We start from the raw sequence: 14,029 nt of genomic DNA on the forward strand, positions 1-14,029 counted from the left end.
AATCTTAACTGCTGCTGCAGAACATCTTTGGAAGTCAACCTGTCAATCATTTGATTGCTACAATGGGATTCTTTTGCTGCACACGTATTACTGAGGGGACAGTATTCTGGGAAAACATCTTCTGCGTTTGTTAGGATGCTCCTACAAATTAAAGATCCAGAACATTAATATCTGCTGCTGCAGAACATCTTTGGTAGCAGGCCTATTTAATTATTTGTTGCTATAAATGAACTGTAATGCAGGAGAAGTCTAACAGCATGCGGAACAATCACCTCACATATGTAGGGGAGGATCATGAGATTTAATATCAGAACACAGCATTAATATATGCTGCTGCAGAACATCTTTGGCAGCCGAGCTGTCAGTCACTCGATTGCTAGAATGAGATTATATTCCTGCAGAAGTAAAACACGAGGCAACAGTATACAGGGAAGGCATCATCCATGTGTGGTAGCAGCTCCAACAAATTTAGGAGCAGAGCATTAATACCTGCTGCTGCAGAACCTCTTTGGCTGCAGGCCTGTTTAACTACTTGATTGCTAGAATGGAACTATAATACTGGAGAAGTATATAATGGAGTAACATCTTGCAGGATAATCGTCTGCATTGAGGAGGATCATAGGACTAAAGGTCAGAACTCAGAGCTCAACATTTATATCTGCTGCAGAACATCTTTGGCAGCAGACCTGTCAATCAAATGATATTGCTGCAGAAGTATAACATGATCTAATTGCATACTGTATTATGTGGATTATTATATTATTATATGGAGTGCTTATGATCAGAGCACTAATCTCTGCTGCTGCAGAACATCTTTGGCAACAGACCTGTTTAACTACCTGTAGCTAGAATTGAACTGTAACGCAGGAGAAGTTTATAGTGGAGTAACAACATAATCCCCTTCCACATGTAGAGGATGGTCACATGATTCAAGATCAGAATTCAGCATTAATATCTGCTGCTGCAGAACATCTTTGGCAGCACACATATTTATATTTCCGCAGCCACTTGTGTGAATGGACTAAAAAAACGCACGTTTTGATTGGGACTTGATCGGTCCTTTTTTCTGTTCACGGGTTTTTCAGCCGCGATGTGGCCAGCGAGAAAATACATCGCTGGTGTGAAAGCGGCCGAAGGGCATTTGCTTTTCGTCCGTTGCTCATTTATGCAGCCATAAAACCCAGTGTTGACTCGTTCGCTTATTTTTCAGCTTATACAGCGCTCATTCAGTCCTTTTCATTCGCTTATACAGTGGCTGAATGATTTTGAATGATTCGCGCTTGAATGAGCCAACGATGCATTTGCCTGTCTAAACAAGTAAGCGGTGACGTCACTCGCTCCTTTAAATAAAAGGACCCTAAGATCAGAGCACTAATATCTGCTGCTGCAGAACATCTTTGATAGTAGACCTGTTTAATTACTCAATTGCTAAAAGAGTAGATCATTATTATCTGCTGCTGCAGAACATCTTTGGCAACAGACCGTTTAAATACCTGTAGCTATAACTGAACTATAACGCAAGAGAAGTATATAGTGGAGTAACAACAGTATCACCTTCCATGAGTATAGGATGGTCATAGAATTTAAGGTCAGAACTCAGCATTAATATCTGCTGCAGAACATCTTTGCCAGCAGACCCATTTAACTACTTGATTGCTAGAGCAAATGAGTTAGCGGTGACGTCACACGCTTGTTCAAATGAGAATCGGCTGGTCTAAAAGGACCCCAAGATTAGTACACTAATATCTGCTGCTGCTGCAGAACATCTTTGGTAGTAGACCTGTTTAATTGCTGAAAGAGTAGATGATGAATATCTGCTGCTGCAGAACATCTTTGGCAGAAGACCTGTTAGTCGTGTGATTGCCAGATTGGGATTATATTGCTGCAGAATTGAGGCACAGTACATAGGGAAGCCATAGTCCATGTGTGTTGGGGGTTCCTACAAATTTAAGATCAGAGTACTGATATCTGCTGCAGAACGTCTTTGGCACCAGACCTGTTTAACTACTTGATTACTAGAAGTGAATAATGTTAATAACTGCTGCTGCAGAACTTCTTTGGTAGCTTGTCAATGACTCGACTACTATGCTGCTGCAGAAGTATAACATGAGGGGACAGTATACAGGGGAAGGCATTGCTTACAGGTATTGGGGGCTCCAACAAAAGACCAGAGCATTGATATCTGCTATGCTGCAGAACATCTTTGGCAGCAGACCCGTTTACTTGATTGCTAGCATGGAACTATAATGCAGTAGAAGTATATAATGAAGCAACAGTTGATAACAATCACCTCCCACGTGCTGAGGAGGACTAAAGACCAGAATCAATATCTGCTGCTGCAGAATCTCTTTGGCAGCGCACCTGTAAATCCCTCACTTCACAAATTTATGCAAACTTTGTTCAATAGGAAGAATCTATATACCAACCTGTGCCCCTCAGGTGTTCTACTACTTACTACAAGTCACAGCACTTGGGAAGGCACAGGTACAGACATATAACAGTGACATATGCCTACCAGAAGTGGTGACCAACAGGCAACCAGTACACACATGATGCCCATCAGCTGGATCATAGTCTCCATTGTAATCCTCTCCCACTGCTTGCTGGCCTTGGAGGCTGAGAACACCCTACTTTTGCATCGGGTCACCAGGGCTTTAATAGTTACCAGGTTGCAGATGAAAGTAGTGCCAAGAGATAGAAGACCAAGAGAAGCAAAAGTTGTTGCAAAAACAATGTTCCCAGGACTCTTCTCGTCAGTGCTGATAAAGCACCATGTCCCCGGCCACTGCAATGTGTATTGGCCCAACCCAATTGTTGGCATGAGGGCAAAGCCCAGCACTGCCCCCCAGATGCACAATAAGACTGTTATGGTGGCTTTGCTCCTCATGTGGCTGGCATACCAATGAGGCGACCTGATGGCCAGAGTCCTTTCAATAGCCATGGCACTGGCTATAAACAGGGGGCACAGCCCAAACATGGTCATGCTGAGTCCAAAGAAGTTGCACAGGTGTCCAGAGGAGTCCACTTTGCTCCATTGTCTTTTGGCCAAGTAGACTGAGATGACAATAGGGCTGGTGAGGAGCTGCCCAGTGAAGTCAGTGAGTGCCAGGGATCCTATGCACAGCAGGAAGGAGTGCTTCCTCTTACTCTCCTTCTTCTTGTAGGACTTGTAGATGAGCAGCATGGCAAGTGCATTCCCCACCACGCCAGTGATCATCATAGACAGGGGGAAAGCCACAGACACTGAGCCCCCACACTCCAGCCCCCTGCTGGTCACATTGCTACTCCAGCTTCTGGTGACACTGGAGATGTTGGGGTCCCACATCCTTCCAGGGGTGTAGTTGAATATGTCACAAAGGTTTGCTGTCACCTCCATGCTGTCTCCAGGGTTCCTCCAGGCTCACAGCACTTCATGTCTACTATAGGAGGACACCAGTGCTGTGCATCAGCTCCAGGAACACTCTGCTATATAACCACCAGGGGGCGTCTCCTGCTGCACACGTCACATCTGTCCATCAAGGGGTGAGACCAGTCAGGGCACAGAGAGCATGGCATAAGGTGTGTGCCAATGAGAGTGCCAGCTACAAGTAAGGAAAGCAACGACGTAGAGAAAGTTCAGGAGGCAGCTCCCTGGCATCCAGACCTTCTCGACTTCCCAGGGCTTCCAATACGACTCCCTGCTTGTATATCAATTTAGAATATTTTCAACTCTGCATTTATTACATTGTTACAGGTTCTTGACCTCTGATGTTTTGTAGAATTTGATACAATGTTGCAATTTAGCAGAGTTGTTTATTAGAACACCAAGCGTGACACCTAGTGGGCAAACGTAGCAAGTGCTCATTTTCCTGATTACAAAAGTACAATCTTCATCAAAAAAAATCAAGCACCTAGAAGAAGTTGTTATATTGCTGCAAAACCCGGCATGCAGTTATCGACAGATATACAAATGATTAGAGTTGTGGTGATTAGATGGACGGTCTTGTCACCGGAGGCCATAAAAGTGGTTCCCCCTTGGCCTATAAGAGGCTCTCGGAGGCTCCTTGTGTGTGACCTCTTCTTCTGCTTGTGTAGAGCTTGTTAACCACTAGACGCCTCTATGACGCATCAATGGTCATATCGATGAATTGTCCCCCACCGGCCGTTCTGACCAGACTGTTAGGAGGTGTTGGGATCAGTGGATGAGTGAAGACACACAAGGTGACCGGGCTCAGGACCCCCCGACAGACCACCAGTAGAGAGGAGTGTCTGATCGTGTGCCATCTAGAGACTGGTGGAACCAGCGTTACAGGCTCCTGTGACTGTCAGAACCATTTCCAGGCACTTAGCTGAAGGACATTTGGTCTCACGTTGCCCATTAAGGCTTCAGCCTTTGACAACCACCCACCGTCATGAACGATAAAACTGGACTACTATAAAGTGGACCCGGGTTGTCTTCAACGAGGAATCCAGGACCATTGCATACATCAGTTGGTCCCCCCTAGTAGTGGTACGAGGGACAATGACAGCTCAGCGATATGTTCAGGACATCCTGCTGCCACTTGTGTTCCTCTCATGGTGGCTTCCAGCAGGATAATGCTCGGCCGCACACACAAGGGGGTCACAGGAGCCCCCACAACATTGTCACACAATAGAACATGTATGGGACCATCTGGGATGCGAGCTTTCACAGCCTACGAGTTTGCAGGACCTAGAGGCTCAGTTACAGTAAATGTGGAGCGATATGCCGCAGGATACCATATGGCACCCACCTGCATGCCTCCATGCCCGCATGTATCTCCTCTTGTAAACAAGCTAGAGGTGGTACAACAGGGTACTAGAGCCTCCCTACAGGGCGTCGGGGTTCCTCTATATATATATATATATATATACACACACACACACACACTCCTCCTAGGGGAGGGATTGGAGTTGACAATGAGTGTACCTTTAACCTTTGAAGGACTTTCCCTGTTTTGTCAATAAAGATTTTTGGGGGGAATTTTTATCTCTATTCTCCAAAAGCCATAGCTCTAAGTTTTCCATCGACACGGTCGTCTGGGGATTGTTTTTTGGCCTGGCAAACTTTAATTCTTTTTGGTACCATTTTTTGTGCACATATAATTTATTGTAAATTATATTTATCGTTTTTTTTTTTTTTTTAAGGGCCGGGAGGAAAACACATCTGCCATTGGGTTTCTACTGCATTAATTATGCAGCATAAATGACTTGATACTAGAGATGAGCGAGCACCAAAATGCTCGGGTGCTCGTTACTCGGGACGAAATTATCGCGATGCTCAAGGGTTCGTTTCGAGTAACGAACCCCATTGAAGTCAATGGGCGACCCGAGCATTTTTGTATTTCGCCGATGCTCGCTAAGGTTTCCATTTGTGAAAATCGGGGCAATTCAAGAAAGTGATGGGAACGACACAGCAACGGATAGGGCAGGCGAGGGGCTACATGTTGGGCTGCATCTCAAGTTCCCAGGTCCCACTATTAAGCCACAATACCGGCAAGAGTGGGCCCCCCCTCCCAACAACTTTTACTTCTGAAAAGCCCTCATTAGCAATGCATACCTTAGCTAAGCACCACACTACCTCCAACAAAGCACAATCACTGCCTGCATGACACTCCGCTGCCACTTCTCTGGGTTACATGCTGCCCAACCCCCCCCCCCCCCGCACGACCCAGTGTCCACAGCACACACCAAAGTGTCCCTGCGCAGCCTTCAGCTGCCCTCATGCCACACCACCCTCATGTCTATTTATAAGTGTGTCTGCCATGAGGAGGAACCGCAGGCACACACTGCAGAGGGTTGGCACGGCTAGGCAGCGACCCTCTTTAAAAGGGGCGGGGCGATAGCCCACAATGCTGTACAGAAGCAATGAGAAATATAATCCTGTGCCACCGCCATCTGGAGCTGCACACGTGGGCATAGCAATGGGGAACCTATGTGCCACAAACTATTCATTCTGTCAAGGTGTCTGCATGCCCCAGTCAGACCGCGGTTTTTTATAAATAGTCACAGGCAGGTACAACTCCGCAATGGGAATTCCGTGTGCACCCACAGCATGGGTGGCTCCCTGGAACCCACCCGCTGTACATAAATGTATCCCATTGCATTGCCCATCACAGCTGAGGTAATGTCATGTTTAATGCAGGTGGGCTTCGGCCCACACTGCATGCCCCAGTCAGACTGGGGTTCTTTAGAACTGGACACATGCAGTTACAACTCCGTGTGGACCGACAGCATGGGTGGCTCCCTGGAAGCCACCGGCGGTACATAAATATATCCCATTGCAGTGCCCAACACAGCTGAGGTAACGTCAGCTTTAATGCAGGTGGGCTAAAAATTAATTGGATTACACTGTAGGCGAGGGCCCCAAAAAATTGGTGTACCAACAGTACTAATGTACCTCAGAAAAATTGCCCATGCCCAACCAAGAGGGCAGGTGAAACCCATTAATCGCTTTGGTTAATGTGGCTTAATTGGTAACTAGGCCTGGAGGCAGCCCAGTAAAAATAAAAATTGGTTCAGGTGAAAGTTTTAACGCTTTAATGAGCATTGAAACGTAGAAAAATTGTTTACAAAAATTATATGACTGAGCCTTGTGGGCCTAAGAAAAATTGCCCGTTCGGCGTGATTACGTCAGGTTTCAGGAGGAGGAGCCGGAGGAGGAGGATGAATGTAATACACAGATTGATGAAGCTAAAAGGTCCCCGTTTTTGATGGTGATAGAGAACGATGCTTCCATCCGCGGGTGCAGCCTACGTATTGTTTAGGTATCGCTGCTGTCCGCTGGTGGAGAAGAGAAGTCTGGGGAAATCCAGGCTTTGTTCATCTTGATGAGTGTTAGCCTGTCGGCACTGTCGGTTGGCAGGTGGGTACGCTTATCCGTGATGATTCCCCCAGCCGCACTAAACACCCTCTCTGACAAGATGCTAGCCGCAGGACAAGCAAGCACCTCCAGGGCATACAGCGCGAGTTCAGGCCACGTGTCCAGCTTCGACACCCAGTAGTTGTAGGGGGCAGAGGCGTCACGGAGGACGGTTGTGCGATCGGCTACGTACTCCCTCACCATCCTTTTACAGTGCTCCCGCCAACTCAGCCTTGACTGGGGAGCGGTGACACAGTCTTGCTGGGGAGCCAGAAAGCTGGCAAAGGCCTTGGATAATAGTCCCCTGCCTGCGCTGTACATGCTGCCTGATCTCTGCGCCTCCCCTGCTACCTGGCCCTCGGAACTGCGCCTTCGGCCACTAGCGCTGTCGGATGGGAAGTTTACCATCAGTTTGTCCGCCAGCGCCCTGTGGTATAGCATCATTCTGGAACTCCTTTCCTCTTCGGGAATGAGAGTGGAAAGGTTCTCCTTATACCGTGGGTCGAGCAGTGTGTACACTCAGTAATCCGTAGTGGCCAAAATGCGTGTAACGCGAGGGTCACGAGAAAGGCATCCTAACATGAAGTCAGCCATGTGTGCCAAGGTACCTGTACGCAACACATGGCTGTCCTCACTAGGAAGATCGGTTTCAGGATCCTCCTCCTCCTCCTCCTCCTCTGGCCATACACGCTGAAAGGATGACAGGCAAGCAGCATGTGTACCCTCAGCAGTGGGCCAAGCTGTCTCTTCCCCCTCCTCCTCATGCTCCTCCCCCTCCTCCTCCTCCTCCTCAACGCGCTGAGATATAGACATGAGGGTGCTCTGACTATCCAGCGACATACTGTCTTCCCCCGCCTCCGTTTCCGAGTGCAAAGCGTCTGCCTTTATGCTTTGCAGGGAACTTCTCAAGAGGCATAGCAGAGGAATGGTGACGCTAATGATTGCAGCATCCCCGCTCAGCATCTGGGTAGACTCCTCAAAGTTTCCAAGGACCTGGCAGATGTCTGCCAACCAGGCCCACTCTTCTGTAAAGAATTGAGGAGGCTGACTCCCACTACGCCGCCCATGTTAGAGTTGGTATTCCACTATAGCTCTACGCTGCTCATAGAGCCTGGCCAACATGTGGAGCGTAGAGTTCCACCGTGTGGGCACGTCGCACAGCAGTCGGTGCACTGGCAGATTAAACCGATGTTGCAGGGTCCGCAGGGTGGCAGCGTCCGTCTTGGAGTTGCGGAAATGTGCGCTGACCCGGCGCACCTTTTCGAGCAGGTATGACAAGTGTGGGTAGCTTTTCAGAAAGCGCTGAACCACCAAATTAAAGACATGGGCCAGGCATGGCACGTGCGTGAGGCTGCCGAGCTGCAGAGCCTCCACCAGGTTACGGCCGTTGTCACACACGACCATGCCCGGTTGGAGGCTCAGCGGTGCAAGCCAGCGGTCGGTCTGCTCTGTCAGACCCTGCAGCAGTTCGTGGGCCGTCTGACTCTTCTCTCCTAAGCTGAGTAGTTTCAGCACGGCCTGCTGACGCTTGCCCACCGCTGTGCTGCCATGCCGCGCGACACTGACTGCTGGCGACGTGCTGCTGCTGACACATCTTGATTGCGAGACAGAGGTTGCGTAGGAGGAGGAGGAGGGTGGTTTAGTGGAGGAAGCATACACCGCCGCAGATACCACCACCGAGCTGGGGCACGCAATTCTGGGGGTGGGTAGGACGTGAGCGGTCCCAGGCTCTGACTCTGTCCCAGCCTCCACTAAATTCACCCAATGTGCCGTCAGGGAGATATAGTGGCCCTGCCCGCCTGTGCTTGTCCACGTGTCTGTTGTTAAGTGGACCTTGGCAGTAGGTGAGGGCACGTACAATGTTGCGGGAGACGTGGTCGTGCAGGACTGGGACGGCACATCGGGAAAAGTAGTGGCAACTGGGAACTGAGTAGCGCGGGGCCGCCGCCGCCATCATAGCTTTGAAAGCCTCCGTTTCCACAACCCTATACGGCAGCATCTCCAGGCTGATCAATTTGGCAATGTGCACGTTTAACGCTTGAGCGTGGGGGTGCGTGGCGGCGTACTGGCGCTTGCGCTCAAACTGTGGTGCTAGCGACGTCTGGACGCTGCGCTGAGAGACATTGCTGGATGGGGCTGAGGACAGCGGAGGTGAGGGTGTGGGTGCAGGCCAGGAGACGGTAGTGCCTGTGTCCTCAGAGGGGGGTTGGATCTCAGTGGCAGGTTGGGGCACAGGGGGAGAGGCAGTGGTGCAAACCGGAGGTGGTGAACGGCCTTCGTCCCACCTTGTGGGGTGCTTGGCCAACATATGTCTGCGCATGCTGGTGGTGGTGGCTCCCCAGCTGATCTTGGCGCGACAAAGGTTGCACACCACTGTTCGTCAGTCGTCAGGCGTCTCTGTGAAAAACTGCCACACCGTAGAGCACCTTGACCTCTGCAGGGTGGCATGGCGCGAGCGGGCGCTTTGGGAAACAGTTGGTGGATTATTCAGTCTGGCCCTGCCTCTACCCCTGGCCACCACACTGGCTCGGCCTGTACCCACACCCTGACTTGGGCCTCCGCGTCCTCGCCCGCGTCCACGTACTCTAGGCCTACCCCTACCCCTCAGCATGGTGTATTACCAGTAGTGCAGAAACAGAACACTGTAATTAAATGTGTCGCTTATTGGCCTGTGGTTGGAGGCTGACTTCGCTTACGGAACGCCAGGAAATAATTTTGCGCAAGCCTGCTGTAACACTTAGCTGGCTGCGTATGAATTAGGAGGACAACTACACCCAGCACAGACCCAGTACACTGAGGACAGTCACAGGCAGCCCAAATAGATTTTTTTCCCCAAATGCTTTTGCTAAGGCCCACTGCCTATATTCAATAAATATATGTCTTCTGTCCCTGCCTCACCACTTCTGGACCTTGAGTATGAATAATTAAGTGCAGCCTCCACACTACTGCACACGGTTAGATGTGGCCCTAACCGTGGCAGGTTGGGGCACAGGGGGAGAGGCAGTGGTGCAAACCGGAGGTGGTGAACGGCCTTCGTCCCACCTTGTGGGGTGCTTGGCCAACATATGTCTGCGCATGCTGGTGGTGGTGGCTCCCCAGCTGATCTTGGCGCGACAAAGGTTGCACACCACTGTTCGTCAGTCGTCAGGCGTCTCTGTGAAAAACTGCCACACCGTAGAGCACCTTGACCTCTGCAGGGTGGCATGGCGCGAGCGGGCGCTTTGGGAAACAGTTGGTGGATTATTCAGTCTGGCCCTGCCTCTACCCCTGGCCACCACACTGGCTCGGCCTGTACCCACACCCTGACTTGGGCCTCCGCGTCCTCGCCCGCGTCCACGTACTCTAGGCCTACCCCTACCCCTCAGCATGGTGTATTACCAGTAGTGCAGAAACAGAACACTGTAATTAAATGTGTCGCTTATTGGCCTGTGGTTGGAGGCTGACTTCGCTTACGGAACGCCAGGAAATAATTTTGCGCAAGCCTGCTGTAACACTTAGCTGGCTGCGTATGAATTAGGAGGACAACTACACCCAGCACAGACCCAGTACACTGAGGACAGTCACAGGCAGCCCAAATAGATTTTTTTCCCCAAATGCTTTTGCTAAGGCCCACTGCCTATATTCAATAAATATATGTCTTCTGTCCCTGCCTCACCACTTCTGGACCTTGAGTATGAATAATTAAGTGCAGCCTCCACACTACTGCACACGGTTAGATGTGGCCCTAAGAAGGACCGTTGGGGTTCTTGAAGCCTAAAATACTCCTAACACTCTCCCTATAGCAACTCCACCAAGACAGCACTTTCCCTCCTCTATGTCAGAACGCATCTGTGGCGAGCCGCGGGAGGGGCCGATTTTTATACTCGGGTGACACCTGATCTCGCTAGCCACTCACTGCAGGGGGGTGGTATAGGGCTTGAACGTCGCAGGGGGAAGTTGTAATGCCTTCCCTGTCTTTCTATTGGCCAGAAAAGCGCGCTAACGTCTCAGAGATGAAAGTGAAAGTAACCCGAACATCGCGTGGTACTCGTTACGAGTAACGAGCATCCCGAACACGCTAATACTCGAACGCGTATCAAGCTCGGACGAGTACGTTCGCTCATCTCTACTTGATACCTTTTTTTCTGTGCGTTGGTACGATTACAACAATACCAAAATAATATTTTTTTTTTAGATTTTTTTCCACTTTTTCGTTCAAAAAGTTTACATTAGGACAAAATAAACATCACACATGGAGTATATCGCTCCAAATTACAACAGGTGCTGATTTGTGTATACTAGAGCTGAAAGCAGCTCCATCATTTAACACGCCCTCTGACAAATCACGTCTAAATTCTCACTGTCCTAGATTTTCATTTGAAAAAAAAAAACCTAACTAACGAAAAATTAAACCAAAGTGAAAGCAAAAAGAAATATAAAGAAAGGAGAAAGAGATACAGCGAAAGAAAGTTAAAAGGAAAGGAGATAGGAAGGAGTTGGGTGGAGTAGGGGTGAGAGATGGGTCTATCTCAACGAAGGGACTTGCATTCCCAAGAAATGAAGTCTTCGAGAACTGAGCCATCCAGACCAGTGGGTCGGCACTGTATCATATACTGGCACCATGGCCACCTGTTCCCCCTTTTCCTGAGCAGAGGAGGGCGGACAGTACTCCTAAGGCGAAATTAGCTCCCAGGCTATCCAATCAGCAACTCTGGGAGGAGCCCTGAAATCCAGCCAGGGCCGCCAAACCTCAGGAATCATGTCCTCATCCGCCCTCATCTCCTCGTACCTCGCTAACTCATTAGCCGCCTCCGCCCAGTGGCTCCTGGAGGGGTGCGCAGCGGACAGCCAAAACCTTGGGATGATTTGCCTGACCGCCAGGACAAAAAAGCGAAGCAGGCCTTTCTTGGTCTTTGAGATAGATCCCGGGAACATAGACAACGCAGCTATCTCTAGAGTGAGCCGCACTTCCCCGCCACATAGGCTGTTATGTAGTTTTGATATGCTCTCCCACAAAGCAGCAATCGGCGGGCATTCCCACCAAACGTGAGACATGTTTCCCCTTACATATGGGATCTCCAACATGAGGGGGAGGACTGAGAAAACTTTTTGTGTAGCCGCTCCGGGGTTCTGTACCAGCATGACATTATCTTGAAATTTAGTTCCTGTAGCCTGAAAAACACCGACCCTTCATGAGTCACGGCAAAAACCTTCTCACAGACCACCTATTCACTGAAAAAGCCAAAAATACCTGAAAGTCTGCGAAGCAGACACGGTCGCCATAAGGCACGATCGCCATAAGGCAGGCACAATCGCCACCGGCACAATCGCTGTAGGGCAGGCGCAATGGCCTTAAGCCCTGAAAATATGTAGTCAGCCAGACAATAATGTGGAGGAGCAGCTTGTTCTTGGCAGGCTAATATGCAGTCACCCACTCAACCCAGCCCAGATTGGGGAGGAGCGACTGCATATACTAATAGCCTGCACATGTGAACGATACCAAAGATGTCAGCCATAGATGGGTGGTGACCCACCATACAGAATATCAACCCTGGCTGATATGACAGCGGGTTGCCCTGTATCTCCAAGGTGGGCCACACTGGCTGACATCTTGGGCTCCCCCACCAACTAGCAAACTACATACAAAGATACTAATGCATACTAATAAAATGCGGGTGTTGGTACTGCATTTTGGCCAAAACGCATAGGCTGACGGACCGCGTCGAGGTCACACCGCTTCCGTCAGTACCTACGCTAACTCACAATAAATTACATAAAATCACAGAAGTGAGGAAAAAGAAAAAACACATATTCACTGAAAAAGCCAAAAATACCTGAAAGTCTGCGAAGCAGACACGGTCGCCATAGGCACGATCGCCATAAGGCAGGCACAATCGCCACCGGCACAATCGCCGTAGAGCAGGCGCAATGGCCTTAAGCCCTGAAAATATGTAGTCAGCCAGACAATAATGTGTGGAGGAGCAGCTTGTTCTTGGCAGGCTAATATGCAGTCACCCACTCAACCCAGCCCAGTTTGGGGAGGAGCGACTGCATATACTAATAGCCTGCACATGTGAACAAGCTGCTCCTCCACACATTATTGTCTGGCTGACTACATATCTTCAGGGCTTAAGGCCATTGCGCCTGCCCTACGGCGATTGTGCCGGTGGCGATTGTGCCTGCCTTATGGTGATCGTGCCTATGGCGACCGTGTCTGCTTCGCAGACTTTCAGGTATTTTTGGCTTTTTCAGTGAATATGTGTTTTTTTCTTTTTCCTCACCTCTGTGATTCTCACAGACCACCGGAGTGAAGCATCTGCCTAATTCCTCCTCCCAGGCCCTCACACATTGGGGGAGCATTCCCCATCTCCCGAACCAGCAATATATTATATAGTAATGAAACTAAATGTCTGGGAGAGTCAGAGGACATACAAATTGTTTCGAAGGGTGTGAGATTTTTTGCTAAATTCGACCCGGGTGTCAGGGAGATCAACAAGCTTCGCAGCTGAAAATATTCCAGCCAAGCCCCTGGCGGAATGTGACCCTCCCCCAAAAAAGAAAACTTTGTCAGGGGCCTCAGCCCTGTCTGTCCCAGCACATCTCTCAGGCGCGGCATGAAGTTCGCGGGGGCGATCGTCAGAGATTTTCACTGCTCGAAAGCTTTAAATTGGGGGTTGGCTAGAAGAGGGGTGAGGGGGCCCGTAACTATGATCAATGAGTTCCCACTTGCGAAGCCCGACCAGGCCTCCACCAGTTGGCTCAGCAGGGGTGATAATCTGGGGGAGCTTCTGAGCAAGCCGCCCGGGATCCAAATCACACTCAGGGCCAACTTGGGCTCTAGGTCATGTTCAATTTCGACCCATAACTGCGACTCCCGATGTTTAAGAAGATTCAACACGCAATTTGCTATGTTGGCCTTATGATATAGGGAAAAATCCGGGAGACCCAGGCCCCCCCTCTCTTTGGCTCTAGTGAGAATGCTATATTTTAGTCTGGGTCTGCGGCCTCGCCAAATGAATTTTGTAATTAAGGAGCAGATGTGCATCAAAAAGGGCCTGTGTAGCCTAATGGGGAATGCCTGACACACACACTATATATATATATAAACTTTGGGAGAGAATCCACCTTAAGGCCTTAGTCAGATGGGCGTTTTTAGCCGCGATTTGCGCATGCGCATGCGTCCGGCGATTT

The 14,029-nt window shown here is 49.7% G+C and overlaps 1 protein-coding gene across 1 annotated transcript in view; it reads right to left on the reverse strand.

Annotated features, from left to right (window-relative positions):
• PTGER3 (prostaglandin E receptor 3) overlaps nucleotides 1-3,430 on the reverse strand; it is a 29,704-nt gene extending 26,274 nt beyond the window's left edge. The window contains exon 1 of the mRNA XM_066597779.1: nucleotides 2,516-3,430. Coding sequence (XP_066453876.1) covers nucleotides 2,516-3,376 — 861 coding nt within the window. The 5' untranslated portion in view covers nucleotides 3,377-3,430. The remainder of the gene's footprint in view (nucleotides 1-2,515) is intronic.
• Between the last annotated feature and the right edge of the window lie 10,599 nt (nucleotides 3,431-14,029).

This window comes from Eleutherodactylus coqui, chromosome 3, assembly GCF_035609145.1.
Source record: "Eleutherodactylus coqui strain aEleCoq1 chromosome 3, aEleCoq1.hap1, whole genome shotgun sequence".
NCBI classification, from domain to species: domain Eukaryota; kingdom Metazoa; phylum Chordata; class Amphibia; order Anura; family Eleutherodactylidae; genus Eleutherodactylus; species Eleutherodactylus coqui.